The sequence below is a fragment of the Neophocaena asiaeorientalis genome, unplaced genomic scaffold, assembly GCF_003031525.2.
Source record: "Neophocaena asiaeorientalis asiaeorientalis breed wild unplaced genomic scaffold, Neophocaena_asiaeorientalis_V1.1 scaffold130, whole genome shotgun sequence".
NCBI classification, from domain to species: domain Eukaryota; kingdom Metazoa; phylum Chordata; class Mammalia; order Artiodactyla; family Phocoenidae; genus Neophocaena; species Neophocaena asiaeorientalis.
In genome coordinates, this window is record NW_020173397.1 from 11,664,061 (window position 1) to 11,682,136 (window position 18,076).

General features: G+C 41.2%; 1 protein-coding gene across 5 annotated transcripts in view; it reads left to right on the forward strand.

Moving 5' to 3' along the window:
• Positions 1 to 18,076, forward strand: part of FRMD4B (FERM domain containing 4B) — a 229,090-nt gene that overhangs the window by 149,838 nt on the left and 61,176 nt on the right. For all 5 annotated transcript variants that reach the window (XM_024747081.1, XM_024747077.1, XM_024747078.1 and 2 more), the window contains exons 6-7: positions 9,999 to 10,055; positions 10,855 to 10,877. In XM_024747081.1, coding sequence (XP_024602849.1) covers positions 9,999 to 10,055; positions 10,855 to 10,877 — 80 coding nt within the window. The remainder of the gene's footprint in view (positions 1 to 9,998; positions 10,056 to 10,854; positions 10,878 to 18,076) is intronic.

Sequence of the window (18,076 nt, forward strand, 5' to 3'; positions counted from 1 at the left end):
ATATATATATATATATATATATCCTTGATCACTAGGTACTATGCTAACAGTTCCCATAGCTGATAAAGCCTGAGCTATGTTCTCATAGTTCAGAAAGCTAGGATTCCTTATTCTGAGTTGAAAATCAAGGCAAATCAACTGTATAGTGAATCGAGAAACATAAGAAGCATTCCCTTTTTATAAAGGAAAGATAATAATACACCCATCGACATTTTCCTTCACTACTCTTTTAGTTGATATTCTACACATGTTTTGAGTACCTGCTGTGTGCCAAGTGGTCCTGGAGATACAGCTAGGGTCAAAATAGGTAAAAACCCATGCCCTAAGGAGCTTACCTATTAGGCAGAGGTGATGGTAGATAGGGATAAAGACGATAAAGAAGATAAATAAGGTTATACTGCATTAGAAGGTGCAAACAGGGTCACCAAATACAGTTGCACAGGTTGCACACTGCCCGACTCTGTGCCCAATGGTACCATGGAGATCTTGGAGCTAAGCAACTTAGGATGAAACTGACATTAAGTAAGATGGAAAAGGCTGAGGGAAGATCAGTGGTTCTGTGTTTTGGGTTTTTTTTTCTTAACTTTATATTGAAGTATACACATGGAAAAGTGTATATAATGTAATTGTGCAGCTCAATGAACTTTCACAGATTGAACACATCTGTGCAACTAGTATCACTATCAAGGAAACAAAACATTACCAGCACCTGAGAAGCCCCTAGCATGTTCTTCCAGTCATTAATCCCCCCACTACCATGACTTTTAATAGTACTTATTAGTTTGGGCTGACTTTGTATTTTATAGAACTGAAGTTATACAGTATATGCTTTTTTAATATATGGCTTCTTTTGCTCAAATTATGTTTTTGAGATTCATTCATGTTGTTGTGTGTCGTTACAGCCAGCTTATTCATTTTCCCTGCTGAATGGTAGTCCAGAGTATGAGTATACCACAGTTCATTTACATAAATGGGCATTTGGGTAGCTTTGCAGTATTTGGTTATTATAAGTAGTGCTGCCATGAGGATACAAGTGCCTGCCCTTTAGTGGACATCTGTAAACATATCTATTAGGTGTATACCTAGGAGCAAAATTGCTGGGTCATAGTGCATGTGTATGTTACACTTTAGTGGACCTTGCCAAAAAGTTAGTCCAGAAGTAACTTAAGTTGGTCCACCAGCAGTGTATGGGAGGAGTGCTGTTTTGATGTGTTAAGTAAAATGTCTACTTTATTCAGTGCAATCAGTTATACCACCATACATTGAAGAGAACTGCACCAAAATATTTGGAGACAATTTTGCTAGGTGCCTAGGAAATGGAAATAAACTAAGTAAAGTTTATTGGCATTATTGGCTTTGGTGAAGAAGTTGAATACAAGTTAAATACACTAAAAATAATATCCTACACAATGATAACCAGATTAACAGAATGAAAAAAGTGGCCTATTTATGTTGGAAAATACAAAAAAAACGATTATTAATCCTAAACCAGGATGTGTGTGATCTTCATGGTATATCATAAAACTTTATGATCGCTGTAGAGCAATTTCAGTAGATACTTATTATGGTTTCAAAGAGGAAGGCAAATTACTATATCTTTTTAAAAACTTGACAAGATTATTTTTAAAATTTCTTTAAAAACATAAATGGAAAAGAATGGCAAATATTATTATGGAAAGTTAAAGCCTTTGTCATATCAGATACTGAGACATATTATAAAGGAAGAATGATTAAATGTTATGGAACTACACAAAAATTGAACCGAGTCCCAGAACAAAGTAGAGAACCATATATATAATGATATATAAGGATGTAAGAAGCAGCATGGTAAACAGTGCAGAGAGAATAACATTGAGAGTCTTTGGGGGCTACCCTTCATGGTAAGTGCTTTATATTTTATACTTTATGCTCTAAACAACTCAGTAAATTCAATAGTATCATTCCCCATTTTGCAGAGGAGGAACTGAGTGAGTTTCAGAAAAAATTACTTACTCAGGGCCCCATAGATTCTTCCAATGTGGGAGGGCCAAGTCCAATCTGACTTCACAGGAGGAGAGAGCACATCAGAGGGGATGAGATTGAAGGACACAATTTCTGCCCCATAAACAAGACAAAGCGTTAATATTGGTAACTCAAGTTGAACATAAACTCTCAAGTAGATAAGTGAACAAAGGGTCATTTCACAGATAGGCAATAGCAAATAATAGGCAATTGCAAGGGAAATACTCAAGTTGGTTAGTAATCAAAAAACTGCAAGCTGAAACAATTTTGCAGTATTATTTTGTACCTTTCTTATTAGCAAAAATAATTTTTTTGATATGATGTGGTTTATAAACATATATACCTTTCCCTAAGATGAAAAATTAGTAAGCATATTTGATATCTTGATTCAGGTGATGGTTATATGAGTATATACACACATCAAAGTCATCGAGCTGCACAGTAAGAGTTGTGCATTTTACTGTATATACGTCAATAAAAAGGAAAAAAAACACTAAAATATGTTAACTGATGAAATCAGAATTATTTGTGAGAAAATAAAGGTGGAAATAATTAGATGCTGCCAAGGTTAAGCTTAGTATAAAACATTCAGCATTAGAACTCCCCTGGTGGTCCAGTGATTAGGAATCTTCCTTCCAATGCAGGGGATGCAGGTTCGATCCTTGGTCTGGGATCTAAGATCCCACATGCCGTGGGGCAACTAAGCCCGCGTGCCGCAACTAAGACCCGACACAGCCAAATAAATAAATAAATATTAAAAAAAAAATTCAGCATGGTGAGTATAAAGCATTTAGCCCACAAATTTGAAATTCAGCTTCTCTTAAGAGCCAAAGCTCAGAGGAAGTTATGATCACTTACATAACGCACAGTGGTCATTAAGGTAAAAACAAAGCAGCTGCTCGAAGGAACACAGTCATCATTGGTCCTAAAAATCAGAAACTGCTCCCATGTGTCCTTGTAAAGGGATATTATATGAGGTAATGAACTATGTCCTGAACAACACACCTAAAGTTATTAAAATAAAGAGTTTCTGAGGGTTGTTTCTTACGTTGTTTCTCAACATAAGTCAGGGGAGTGATGCCAGAACACAGTTTCTAAAAAGCAGTTTTGGGCTTCCCTGGTGGCACAGTGGTTAAGAATCCGCCTGCGGGGCTTCCCTGGTGGCACAGTGGTTAAGAACCCGCCTGCCAATGCGGAGGACATGGGTTCGATCCCTGGTCTAGGAAGATCCCACATGCCGTGGAGCAGCTAAGCCCATGCGCCACAACTACTGAGCCTGTGCTCTAGAGCCCACGAGCCACAACTACTAAAGCCCATGCGCCTAGAGCCTGTGCTCTGCAACAAGAGAAGCCACCACAATGAGAAGCCTGCGCACTGCAATGAAGAGTAGCCCCCACTCGCCGCAACTAGAGAAAGCCTGCGTGCAGCAACAAAGACCCAAAGCAGCCAAAAATAAATTTTAAAATAAACTAAATAAATCATACCAAAAAAGGAGTTTTACCTCGGGAAACCTTATGGCTCAGTTTTGTAGGTTTCTGATGATTCTAGCTTAATCCAAGAATAAACTTAGTGAATCTAGAGCAATGGTTCTCAATTGGGGTGCCAAAAGGAACCCTTTGGTCATCTCTGGAGACATTTTTGGTTGTCACAGCTGGTGAGGAGGCTGCTACTAGACTCTAGTGAGCAGAGGCCAGGAATGCTGTTTAATACCCTATAGTGCACAGGACAGCCCCTCCCCCCACTAAGGAATTGCCTAACTCAAAATATCAACTGTACTGAGGTTGCAAAATGCTACTCTGAAAGAACAAACGTGTAGTATTCACTGAGACCATCCTCCATAAATATTGCCTCTCACAACTAGCTTGGATGGAAAAGGAGAAAGTACCGGCTTATTTACATAGGGGGAGGAGGGAGTGCAGGTGTAGTAATTATGGCCTGGCCTTCTAGGGGCATGATAACCCCTAGAAAATAGGAAATTGCCCAGGGAAGTATGTTTCTATGGCCTAGCAAGAGCTGCCTTGTTAGATGGTAGGTAGGTATTAAGTGTTGATGCGGCCTCTCCCCCAGCCAAATTGTATAAAAACTAGTCAGCCCATAGCTCTGGGCTTCTCTGGCCTGGCAGAGTCTTCCTTCCATGTAGGTGTGTCCACAGAAGGTATTAGAGAGGCTCCCGGGGGCTGTATCAACTCACTCATTTGTGTCCTTATCCCATTGGTTCTTTGCACTGTTTGCAGGCTCACTGGTAAACTAAGGTGAGAGCATAGAAGCGGCATCCAAGGCCTCATTCTCGACAATTTTTGAACTTTAACCAGACTTTGAAGTCTGGCCCAGCTCAGCAGTGGACACAGTTGACTACCAATGTTAAGAAGCCCCTTTCTGTCCATCTGTAGTCACTGATTCTCTCTGGTTCACATCTTCCCAATGTCACCTCCAGAGGGAGAGAGCTTTCTTCCCTTAGTTCTAATTTGGAAAATCCCTAGGAAGGTCTTTGAATCCTCTTCCATCACTTGCCCACAGAAGGATGATTGTATTTCCATTAGATCCAGTAAGGAGAGAAGCAATTCTCTAAAAGAATGGGATATTGTGTTCAGAAAGGGGGTTGGGGTACGAGGCAGTCGAGACAAATAGATATCCAACCCTCCCGGAAAATACATCAATTTTTTAACAAACTTTTTATTTTGAAATAATTTCAAACTTACAAAAGAGTTGCAAGAATAGCACACACACACACACACACACACACACACACACACACACAAAATGTATGTCTATCAAACCAAATTCACTGGTTGTTGACATTTTCCACATTTGTACTGGTGCTCTCTCTATCTCCCCCACCTCCAAATGTGTGAACCATTTGAGAGTAAGTTACACTGTTTACCCCTAAATGTTTCACGGTATCTTTCTTAGGATAACGGACATCTCTTACAGACCCATATAACAATGATCACATTCAGAACATTTAACATTGAGCCTATACTATTGCCTAATATGCAATCCAGTTGTATCAGTAGTGCCTTTATAACAACTTTCCCTCTTGATCCAGGATAACACACTGCATTTAGCTGTTATAACTCTTTAGTCTCCTTTGCTTTCAAACAGTTCCTCAGCCTTCCTCTGGCATTCATCACACAGACATTTTCGAAGAGTATGGGCCAGATTTTTGTCTCAGGGTTTCTCATGATTAGATCTAGTGATGTATTTTTGGCAGGAATACTACCCAGCGGTGTGCTAGAAGCAGTTAGTACCATCTATGAGAGCCAGTTGTCACATCCCTTCCCAGCTCCATGTTCTGTAATATCATACTGGTTGCTTGAAATCAGCCATGGTGGGAATGTTCACACCATGGAAATCAACAAATGCTACACATCAGAGCTTGTACCCCCTCCCCCATTTCTGGTTGTGAAGCATTTACATTTAGCAGCACAGCACTGTATGTAGATGAAGTTACGTCCTTCCCAGAACGTATCAGAAGGCACATGATGCTGGTCTTCCCAGTTACTGGTGACATCTCATCCCTTGGTTAAGTTGGTATCTGTCAGGTTTCACCATTGAAAAGTTACCATTTCCCCTTTGTAATTAATTCTCCCCTATAGAGAGATCCTTTGTGATTACGTAAATATTCTGTTTCTCATCTAACTTTCACCCAATAGCTTTTACTTATTGAAAAGTACTGCCTGAATCAATTAGTACTATGACTGTTGCAAATTGTAATTTTTTTATCTCTTTTATTTCTTCTACATTTATTTGTTGCTGTTCTGCAGGTCGTTTTTGTTTTGTTTTTTTGGTAGACTTAACCCTTAAATAGATGATTAGTAGTAGACTTGGAAACAAACAGAGGTTTCTCAACGTTTTGTCAAGTAGTTCTCCATCTGAAGTATTTGTGACCAAGTTATGAATGTTCGTAGCTATAGTGCAGAATAAGTTTCCATGGAGTACTATCAATACAGAAAATGCAGAATGCGTCTTCAGAAATAGTTTTCCCATTCTATGTGAGCGTGTATGTTTGATGGTGACATACTATCCTACCAACAGTGGAGGTGGCATTTGGAGTCATTTTTCTGATCTTACCTGATTCCAGTTTTTACCAAAAGCATGCCTTTAGGACATTCCTGGTGAGACTTGCACTGGCGTTAACTAAAGCACGGTGAGGTCGAAAGAGTCCAGGGTCAACATGTGCTGTGGGATTGAGTAGTCCACTCCTTGCCCCTGGCCCTCAGTGCCATCATCTGTAAAATCATAGGAGTCGTATTTTCACAAAAGTCCCTTTCAAGTTCTAAAACTTCCTTTTATTCTGCTTTCCTACTTGGGAGTCAAAACCCAGAGTCCACCTCGTTAGCATGATGTCTTGGTCAACTGAGCCGACCAGTCAAGGACCAAAAGTGAGATGTCGAAGGTGGAGCCTGAACCCAGTGACCTCGTGATTGGATCCATAATCCTGTTAAATGAGCTTTGGGACTATAGCACCAGCACTTGATAACTGTTTCACGTTACCTCTGTGCATTCAGCCACATCCCCTGCTTCACTCCTCTGCTTCTCTTTGTTTATCCTTGACAATCATGGAAACCCACTGAAGGATCCCATTACCTCTGCCTTTGAGGTGATCCCTTTCTCAAGTGTTAGCTTTCCCAGTACCTATAAGGTTACCTCGGTTGCCATGGTTGTAAGTAAAGGAAATGTTCTATCCAAGAGCAGACTGCAGTTTCTAAAGAAGTTTTACCCTTCAGACATGAAACTCCAGAGTTCTGTACAAGTCTTAATTAAATTTCACCATATGAAATCGCTGAGAACCAGGCAAAATAGTATTTTCTTGATGAATCCATTGTTTGGTGAACTCCACGCACAAGTCAGGTAACCTTGGCAGTCAGTTTTAGAACTTAAAATATGTTGCCTTGTATTTCCAGAACAGTGGTTAACTGAAAGGTGAGGTGGGGCCTAAGATGTGTAAAAGAATGTGGGGCTTTGCCAAACCACTCATTTTCCTCTCTTTCTGGAACGAGATTTCTCAAAGGCCCTACTGTTCCGTCCCACCATTGCCTTCCTCCACCAGAATTGTGTCGGGGCCACTGGTGTAGGTGAAAAAGTCCACAGGCAAGCTTCGTATTTGCCTGCCCTCTCCCCTGGAGCTGTCTGAGCCTGGTACTTTTCATGCTTTAGCTCCTCATTTCAGCATTTTTAATATTTGATGACCCTTCCAATGTAGAGAAATATTTGGCAACTTCCTTGAGAGTATCTGTTTGAGGTCTTTTAATTTACTAAACTGAAAAGTTGGTATCTAAAATATTGTTCCAGTGACTCATCTAAGGTTCTGAGGACGCAAAGGGGTCCCAGGGTGTCAGAGGCGTTGGCAATAATTTTCAATATACTTTATACATCTGCAGTTTTTTAAAAAAAATATTTGATCTAACGCACTTCGCCTCTTCTCTCTGATTTTAAGACAGATTTGACTTTAACGAGTTCAGGTCTAATTTAAACTCAAACATGTTCTTGAGTTCCCCTGTGAAGCCCTCACCCCCATGCCCCACATGAGTTTCTATTTCTTTGAAGATAAGGAATTTAGCTTTTCTAAAATTTAATCTCGATCAACACCCACCTCACCTGTTGGATTAACTGCTTCATCATCTTTCACCAGATTAGAAAACGACTGTCTCTTGCCTGAAAGACAGAGGGCAATTGATTTCTGCAATCAACCTGGCTTCTCTTTGATTTTATAATCTGTTTCTAGAGATTATAGGCGAGCTTTGAATTCCAAGGCTCTGGGCCTGTCAGCTTTTGAAGCGAAAAACTTTGAAGCAGATCCACTGCCTCAGGTTTCAGAAGGGATACTTAGTTGTTGGAGGATGAAATATAAGGGAAACACAGGTAATTATCACTGTTGACATTGTAATATCCCAGGTTTGGGGTTTGTTTATTTTATTTTATGGCTTCTAAAAGAATTATTGTTATTAGTTTTGGGGGTTTTTTTTGTTGTTCTTGTTGTTTTTTTGAGAAGCCCGATCAAATCACTTGGCCACTTGAGAGAAAAGCATAAACCTTCCAGAAATTCTCACTGAGCTAACTGCTTCTATAAACCTACCTAGTGTGCATTTACTTTAAAACTACTTAATTACTCACCACTGATGCACTTGGTATAATTAGAAAACTCTCCAGCTCAGATTTAACAGGTAGAAAGGAGAAAGAAAAAAAAAGTGTAGGGCAATTTCCAGACCCATGTTCTTAAACACTATGCACTTTCAAGTACTAATTATATAGGATTTATGCAAGGAGGGGGTTATATGGTATTGTTTTAGCATGTGTTAATGCTTACAAGCTCGCATCTCACCAAAAAAAAATTTTTTTTAATAAAGACCCTGCTCTACTACTCAATGTTGTAATTTATCACATAATGCAAGAATGGTATTTACATATGTCATCACATTTAACAAAATAAATGAAGGTGCATGTGAGTGTTATTGATAGAGGCAATACCCTGACACAGTTATGCATCCGTACCAGGCAACTGAAGAAGTATTCCTGTTAGTGACAGCCTCAAGCTCATATTTTTCTTTGGGATCTTAAAGGCTTTAAAAATAAAATAGTGGAGGGCTTCCCTTGTGGCGCAATGGTTAAGAATCCATCTGCCAATGCAGGGGACATGGGTTCAGTCCCTGGTCCAGTAAGATCCCACATTACGTGGAGCAACTAAGCCTGTGCACCACAACTACTGAGCCTGTGCTCTAGAGCCTGTGTGCCACAACTACTGAAACCCGTGCGCCTAGAGCCCGTGCTCCGCAGCAAGAGAAGCCACCGCAATGAGAAGCCTGCGCACCGCAATGAAGAGTAGCCTCCGTTCGCCGCAACTAGAGAAAGCCTGCGCATAGCAACGAAGACCCAACGCAGCCAAAAATAAATAAATAAAATAATTTTTTTTAATAAATAAAATTTTTAAAAATAAATAAATAAATAAAGTGGTGGTGGGGAGGGTCGAGTGAGTACCAGATTTCCTTCTGGGAATGAAAATGTTAAAAAATAGAAAAAATAAAATAAAATCATGGGGAAATGATAAATTAGGGTTCATCAAACTTCAGTATAAAGCAACAGAATTTTTATCTCAAGCATTTTCTGTAACTGGTTCTTTTTTTTAATTTTTAATTAATTTATTTGTTTTTGGCTGCATTGGGTCTTCATTGATGTGCGTGGGCTTTCTCTAGTTGCGGTGAGCAGGGGGCTACTCTTCGTTGCGGTGCGCGGGCTTCTCATTGCGGTGGCTTCTCTTGTTGAGGAGCACGGGCTCTAGGCACGCAGGCTCAGTAGTTGTGGCGCATGGGCTTAGTTGCTCCGCGGCATGCGGGATCTTCCTGGACCAGGGATCGAACCCGTGTCCCCTGCGTTGGCAGGCAGATTCTTATCCACTGCGCCAGGGAAGCCTTGTAACCTGTTCTTAAGGCTTACATTTTCTCTACAAGAGTATAAATATTAATTCAATAATGTCTCATTGACACAGAAGTAGAACTTATATTTTTTATAATATTTGCATTGTGTGTGTACCAAAATAACTGCTATGACACAGGAAAACACTGAGCAAACTAATCTAAGAAAATCAGAGCTTCAAAATGAACTTGGAGAGGTAAAAATTATTCATTTAGAAGCTGTCTGAATTTTCAGTTTCAAAGTCATGTGTGTTCCTTCCAGAATACTGCTCTCAAAACACAATTTCCCACAGCTAATTAAAGTGCTGGCGCGCGCGCCCTCTCTCTCTCTCTCTCTCTCTCTCTCTCTCTCTCTCTCTCTCTCTCTCACACACACACACACACACACACACACACACACACAATGTGGCTTCCCCTTAACCCTGGATACGTCTCTCCACGCCCCCCTCCCTTCCCCCTGCAATGGTATGATCTGCGTTCAATCCTAAACTGAAGGTACCAAGCTGTGACAGCTTCCCCAACTCCACAGCCATTTGCTACGACCTAGGGCAGCCTGTGTTCAGTGATGCTTTCCTTTTCCACCGACAGGGGCAAATCGAAGTAGACAGTGAAACTATCTTCAGGTTAGCGGCGCTTATTTTACAGGTAAGAACTGATAAACTGCCTCTTACCCGCTCCTTTTGTTTGTTGGGTTTTGTGAACTGCCTGCACTTCTGAAACTTTTGCATGGGCCAGTGGCTGACGGCTTTTTAAAGCCTCCTGGTTGTTTGCCGGTATAAGATGTGAGCCACTGTTTTCTGTTTTAGTGTAGATTGCATGAGCGAGAGTGTGATATGTCTCAGAAGAAAATGAAACTTAGACTTCGCTGAGGAAGAAGAGTTAAGACCGTATTGCTGGCAAAGAGCTCCGGTGGCTTGAATTTGGGAGGCTGCAGTTGTTACAACAGCTGTAATTTGCATTTAAATTTAGTAACTTTTGTATACTTTTTCTTGAGGTGGAGTTAAAGAGCCCTTTAATTCTTAAAGGCACACATAGCTGAAAAAGCAGTGTGTTCCATGCTGGTTTAAAAAAAGAAAACAAATGGCATGTGTTGATTTACCTGTGTCATGGTTTAAACGGTCTGGGGCCAGACTAAAAAGTGTGCTGCTCCGAAGGACAGGCGTTTATCTCGTGATCTTCAAAACATTGAAGGAGAAATAATCATCTATGCTTTTTCGGGTAGATTTGTCTCTTCTGTTAAAAACAAGAAATAATTATTGGGTAATAGCGATTTCTTAAATGCCACATTCTTCTCCAGGGTCACATGTAGGTAAGGTGTTATTTGTGAAAAAGTTTTCAAAACAAAACTCAGCATTTTAAGAGGGGAAAGTGATCAGGAGTACAATTGTTTTAGCTTAATCACCATCAATACAAATTGATCATCTATATTTGTTTTTTATTTCAGGAAGCCAAAGGGGATTACACCAGGTATGGTTCCTTTTCGAATATTACTATGCAAAATAACCCTAGCTGAATCTTTTAATGCTATTTTAAATAACAATGGATGCAAAGCAAAAGAAAGTATATCCCCAGGCGAGAGACTGAGGTCTCTTTCCTCTTCAAATAGAGACCTATTCTTTTTGTGAATGAATCCGGGAATGAAGCTTTGCAAGCCAGAGTGACAGCAGATTGTACTCAGAAGCCCTCCAAAGTTCTATTTTCCATCACCTGTTAGCAAGATGAAGAAATCTATAAAAAACTTGGGTAGCCCGTGCTGATTTTTTAAATTTATAATAATCCTGTGTTTAAAGAATTATACCGTAAGCACAAAAAGATTAAATCCATCAGCTGCTTAGTTAAGGGATTAATAGGGGCTTTCTTTTTGCAGCTGCCCTAAAGGGGCCTCACCCTTCATATATTTGACCTAACAGTTGTATTGTTGCCACCGAGGCACTTACTGGTTCTAACTGCCTAACTGGCCAAATCGTCAGAGAGTGTTTATATTTGAATTCACCCTCTATCTGCTCCATTCTGTTCTTTTAATGCAATAGTTGCGTTGGGGTAGTAGAAGGGGTTAAAGGTGGAGGCAAGACCTCCAATTCGAAGCAGCTCACAGGCCAACGACCCACAAAGCCTCGCCTCTACAGTGTTAATGTTCCACTGCTGGTAAACCTTACCTGTAGATTATTTACAGATCAACTAGTACTCATTCCCAGCCAAGGCTTTGACTAGTGCGCTCCTGAACAGGCTGATAACCAAGTAATGCCTTCCAGGCTTGAAAACGTCCACTCATGGAGTCACGCTTCACCTCAGAAACTCCAAGCACTTTCCACATCTGCCCATTTAATGCGGTAGAATGACTGAGGCTCCCACTTAACAGGCCATGATCCACTCACCACACTCTCCTTTTAGCTCTGTTTTGTGCTATATTATTTTTTTTTTAATTTTAGGTTAGGAAATATGCTTTGAAGGAATCATAAAGATCAATGAACACCAAACTTTTTTTAATTAAAAGAAAATGTCAGAGCATGAAAAGAGGATAAATTAGTCTCTAGGTCATTAACATCAAGAGCGGCTGTGTTCTCCACTGTTGTCTTCCCTGGAGGAGCCATGTTTCCTAGGAAGATCAGATATGTGAGGAATTCCATCGTGTAGGGGGTGAGTCTGAAGTTGATTTATAAATGAGGGCTTCTGAGCCAACAGCTCAGCCTCTGCTCTCTGTGAACCGCTAACCCTTCCTCCCCCACTTTCTCCTGGTCAAGCGTGTGATGGACACCCTCTGAGCTTCATTTCCTCATCAGGAAAATGGCACCTCCTTCATAGGTCTGTTGTGAGATTAATTGTATGTAAACATTGCCCAGGGCGGTATCTGGCATGTAGCAAGCTCTCTATACACTTTGGCTATTATTATTAACTATTATAGTATCATTATTGCCCTCATCATTATCATCCTGTCCCATCTCTTGGCAACCTCTGAAGAGGCTTTTGAGATGTAGGAGGGTCTGAAGAAGCTGTAATCACGTGTCAGGGGAAAGAATCAAAGAGAAAGACTGATTCCACAAAGCTTCCTTAGGGAAGATCGCTTGCCTATGGCAGGAGAAGGCTTAGAAGGAACGGTCCTTGGGTAGTACAGACGTTTTAGCCCTAAGATTTCAAGGTTGGTGAGTCAGTCTGGCCAAGCACAGACCAATCCTTTCCCTTAATTTCAGTGTGTTCCTGGTGGTTTCCTGAGTGATTACTAGACTAAAGAAATGGAGGACACTGTTTTGGAATTGTCTAAACCACACTGAGTAGTAGAAGGAGCTTGGGACTAGGAATCAAGAAACTAGCACCGTGACCCTGAATGCCCTCTGTCCGTTCTCAGCCTCGGTTTTCTCATCTGTAAATTGGGATTAAGGAAAATGGGACTTGGCAGGGTAGTTTTGAGGCTACGAATGGTGTTTAAGGACTTTGTAGATTACAGTTTGTTTTACGAGCATTCGTTATTGCTGATGAGGGTGAAAGAAAGAATAGGAAATGTGAACTTTTGTTATTGGGTATATAATGAAGCAGAATTCTGGTTGACTGTCACCACCCCTTCCCTATCTGATCTCCTCCTCCCCTGAATGGACAGGGTATATTTTTCCTCCAAAGTTCTGTTATAAAACTAATTTAAGAAAATCAGGCCAAAAATTTAAAAATACCATGCAGCGGTGTGGTGTAGTGATCAGAGTAAAGACGCTAGAACCAGAAAGCCTCACCCAAATCCCAGGTCTGCCACTTATTACCTGTATAATCTTGAACAAGTTATTTAAACTCACCAAGCCTCAGTTTCCTCATCTGTAAAATGGGATTATACTAACAGTATACACCCCACAGAATTGCTATGATGACTAAATGAATTAATATATACAAAGTGCTTAGAACGGTTCCTGCAGTCTCCACTTTCATATTCCATCAAATTGATGGACATAATTTATCACTCCCCTGTTGTCTTAAATATGAATTGTTTCCCATTTTTTGCTGATATAAATAATGCTTTGATGAACATCTTTGTGTAGTTGGGATTGGGGTTGTCTGTGATTTTTTTTTTTTAAAGAGTTTTTGATTTGGACCATTTGTTAAAGTCTCTTTTGAGCTTGTTACAATATTGCTTCTGTTTTATGTTTTGGTTTTTTTGACCCTGAGGCATGTGGGATCTTAGCTCCCCAACCAGGGATCGAACCCGCACCCCCTGCATTGGAAGGTGAAGTCTCAACCACTGGACCTCCAGGGAAGTCCCTGTGATTATTTTCTTAAGTGATGTTTCTCAGGTGGGGAACAAGCAAAGGGAAATTCCTCAAAGGAGGCAAAGTATGAAGCGCTGAAATGGAATTTATGCATTCTTGATACCGCTAAACTAAAATTATACAAACTTCATAGCTTTATCCAGTGACGTCTCCTAAATGCCTGAAATGGGTCCGCACCCATCTAGGCAACTAGGATGCAGAGGTACTTAGGCAGGGGCCTTCCTTCCAGAGAAATTTGACTTTCTATCAAGAGCTACCTCAGTGGCAATTCTGAATTCCACTTCTCTGTTTGTTTACATGTCAGTGGCTGCAGCTCTTAGCTTTTAGAACGTCACTGAGGTTTGATTGTGGATCAGAAAAAGTCCCCAATTATTACCCTCCTAGACCAGGGCAATGTGGCTTTTTCAATTAAAACAGTGATTGAACACCTAATTCTTGAGGCTGCTGTGGTCCACCCACTCCTCGTGAATATGATCTTCTTTCTCAAATTTAGAATTTCCAAAGCTGAACCTGCCACCATCCCAGCCCCCAGACCAACTCCTCCTCCAATGTCTCCCCTTGAGTAACCACCATTCTCTCTTGAATCATCTCCAAGGATTTTCTCTTTTCCCTCCCACCTTCTTGTCCATCTGTCAGACAACTCCCTTCTTTCCTTGTCTTTATCAGAATGCTGGCTTTCTCAGCCCTTAGTCTCCTCCACTCAGCCTGACTGTAAAAGTGTGTGTGTGTGTGTGTGTGTGTGTGTGTGTGTGTGTGTGTGTGTGTGTTGTTTCTTTGACTGCTTTCTGTGACATTATTTTAAAAGTCAATGCCTGATTTCATTCAATTCCCACCACAGTTGTTATCATCACCATTTAACAAATTAATAGATGGAAATTTTAGGGCCAAAGAGACTATGTCACATAGCCAGTAAGTTCCCAGATCTGTCCTGATTCCGTTGTATACTACCACCTGCACATAACCCCCTGGTATCTTACTAAGACATAAATGCGATCATTGTTGTTGACTTCCAGACACCTCTTACAGTTTCTCATTGCACAGACACCCATCTTCCAAAACCCTAACTTGGCATTCAAGGCCCCCCATAATCTGCATTATACATTTTAACCTCCCACACTCTACTGCTCATACACCTTAATATCTGTTCCTGCCTCTCTTCTCTTTTCTTCACATGCCTTCACTATTTCGCCTTTATGGCTTTGCTCAAACTCTTCTTCCTAGAATGCCTTTAAAAACAACAGTCCTCCCCTATTTTGTTTCCTGCCCTGTTTCCTTGAGTATTTTAAGTTAACATTATCATGACCAGTAGGAAACCTTGCTCTCTGAAAGTTAATTAAAATAGTGGCATGGGGACTTTTTTCTTTAAATAGTTGACAGCCTGAATTTCCAAGTCAGCCCTTAAGCTGCAAAGATAACAAGCTACTCGGGTAACACAACACAGACAAACACAGGATTCCTGAAAGCTGACACGGCAAGGAGGCAAGGTTTCATCACTGAGCCAGCCGCAAATGAGTTTGTAAAAGCAAAGCATTTTCTTTTCTTTTTAAGATCCTGAAAGGTGGAAATTACTAAGGGAACTATGTGACTAGGGCACTTTTTGCTTATAAGAAAGAGTGAGTGACTACAATTTACAGTCCAGTACTGGGTCACCATGAGGGCATATTGTCACCTAGCTTCAAATGGGAAGGAATAATTCACAATTTACAGCTGTGCTACTGGGGACAGCTGTTTTCCCATGGGAGAGGAACTTCTCTGGATGCCTTGAGAGTAGTTAATGAACGGAGGGGGGAACAAGCAAAGACTTTAAAGAACTTCTACTCTTACACCTCTAGAGCACTTGAAGCTCTAAAATATCATTCCATTTCCAGGACCTTTAAAATCAGTTACAGTGATAAAAATGGCAGCTCCCGTGGGCTAGGTGCTGTGCTGAGTATGTCCTTATTCACATCAATGGGGAGGCAGGAGTGAAGACAAGAGCTTTGAAATTTAATTGCCCAGGCACTTGCTGTATTACTGTGGGTAACTAACCTCTCTGGAACTCAGTTTCTTTGTCTCTATTACTTGGTATTACTATTATTATTGTTAATATGTTTAACCTTTCCACCAATCCTGTGATAACAGGCGCCACTGGTATCCCCATTTTACCGAGAGGGAAACAGCTTTGGAGGGAGTAAGTAGCTGACTGTCGAGGTCACATGGCTTAGAGAGTGGCCCAATTAGGACTCCACGCCTCGTGCTCTTCACCTTTGTCAGGAGTCTCCTTTTTTGTATCTCCTGTTTTTGTATTTAATGTAAGAATCATTACCTTCCTTGCTGGCAGAATAAAGAAGGCTGACTTGACAGAAATTTAACGTTTCTGTCTGATTTCAGGCCAGGGCTGTAATGAATCAGCAAAACACTTTTGTGAAAAACCTATTAAGAAATGGCTTTTCTCTCTCCTCATGTCATGACTCTATGTTAAGGTTTGACTTAAAGATACAAATAGGTTCTTTTATTAATCAGTTCAGCGCATTAATATTTCATTTATTTTTAATGATTTGTAAATAATTCTACGTGTCAGGCTGTTTAACATGTTTTACAAACGTTAACTCATTAATTGTCTCCATCCATGAGGTTGGTGGAATATTATTCCCACGTTACAAGTGAGATTAAGAAATTCTGTGTGGATTATATTACCATATTATGGTTTAACATTTCCCCATGGCTTGGCCAGATGTTTAGAGTTGCTGTGTTGAATAAACAAACAACATAAGAACACATAGGGAACCGCAGACAAATAAGTGTGGGAAATACGTGGTTAAAAGCTAAACAAAGTTCTTTTCGATGAAGTTCGAATCTGCTCATGTGCATGGCGGGTCTCCCAGAAGTAGACACATAAACAGTGTTTCCAACACTTATTTGTCCCTGATGTGTGAGCCTCCTGCCAGACCAGTGTTCTACGGACTTCACTTTGTGAAGCAGGGGATTATTTATTTGCTGAAAGCTCAGTATTAAAATGCCTTTAAAAGATAAGCAGTTTTGGCAAACCTTTTCTTGTACTCCTTGCCAGATTATTGCATCCCTCGATTTTAATTCCAGTAACTCTTGGGGTAAACATTCATCAAGTTCTGAACTTGCTTTTTCTGAAGAGCCCTGAATTTGGAAGGAATCATCCATCCCATACAGTGGGTGCTTTTTCATCTGCTCTGTGCAGAGAATGTTAGGGCTGCCCAATATTATGTATTGGAACCCTCATTTCATAGCTGATGAACTAACAAGTGACATATCCATGACAGTTCAGGTTGACAGGACCAGACCTACAGTCCCCAGGTCTCCCTGACCATCTCAGATTTACCATTTTGTCTTACACTTGTATCAGGAGGCCTCCATGGATCCTTGCTGTCCCTGATAGAAGGCAGTGAGGACAGCAGGCAGTGGACTCTACCATGGTAAGTGGTGTTATCACTGGAGTGGCCCCGAGTCTAATATTAGTCACTTGAGGACATAGCTTAAGAGGGAGAAGGCCGGAAATGAGCACTCAGTCAGCAGTGCCTTTGGAATACCTTGTCTTCTTCTCATTGCTCGACCCTATTCACTCCTGTAGATCGAACACCTAATACCTACAACGTGAGAGGCATTGGACCAAGCGAGGGCTGTGATGGAGGCAGACTGAGTTTCCGGCCTTCCTTTTATTCCTGAGCCACGGTCCTTCTACATCCTTTATAAGAGACACTGGAGAAAGGCCTGGGCCCTGGACTGAGACAGGCAGGCATGAGGTTGAGTGAAACAAGCCCTCCTCATCTGCTCGTGGTGTGACCTTGAGCCAGTTTTAAAGCCATCTGAACCTAAGGTCCCTTTTCTTTCGGAGATTCGTTGTGAGGATTGAGTGAGATCAAGCACCTTGCAGGGTGCCCGGTACAGAATCGAGACTTAGTACTTGGGAGTCTGGTTCCACTAAGTCCCATGTAGAGATGCATTTTAGATGATGTTGCTGTTGTTGTTTTACCATCTTAGCCATTTGTAAGTGTACAGTTCAGTGGCATTAAGTACATCCACACTGCTGTGCAACCATCACCGCATCCGTGTCCAAGATTTGTCATCTTGCAAAATGGAAAGGCTGTGCCCATTAAGTGATAACCCCTCTCCCCTCTGCCCCCAGCCTCTAACAGCCGCCATTCTACTTTCCGTCTCTATGAGTTTGCCTTTTCTGGGTGCCTTATGGAAGTGAAATCATGCAGTTTTTGTTTTTTGTTTTTTGTTTTTTTGTGGTACGCGGGCCTCTCACTCTTGTGGCCTCTCCCGTTGCGGAGCACAGGCTCCGGACGCGCAGGCTCAGCAGTCATGGCTCACGGGCCCAGCCGCTCTGCGGCACGTGGGATTCTCCCAGACCGGGGCACGAACCCGTGTCCCCTGCATCGGCAGGCGGACTCTCAACCACTG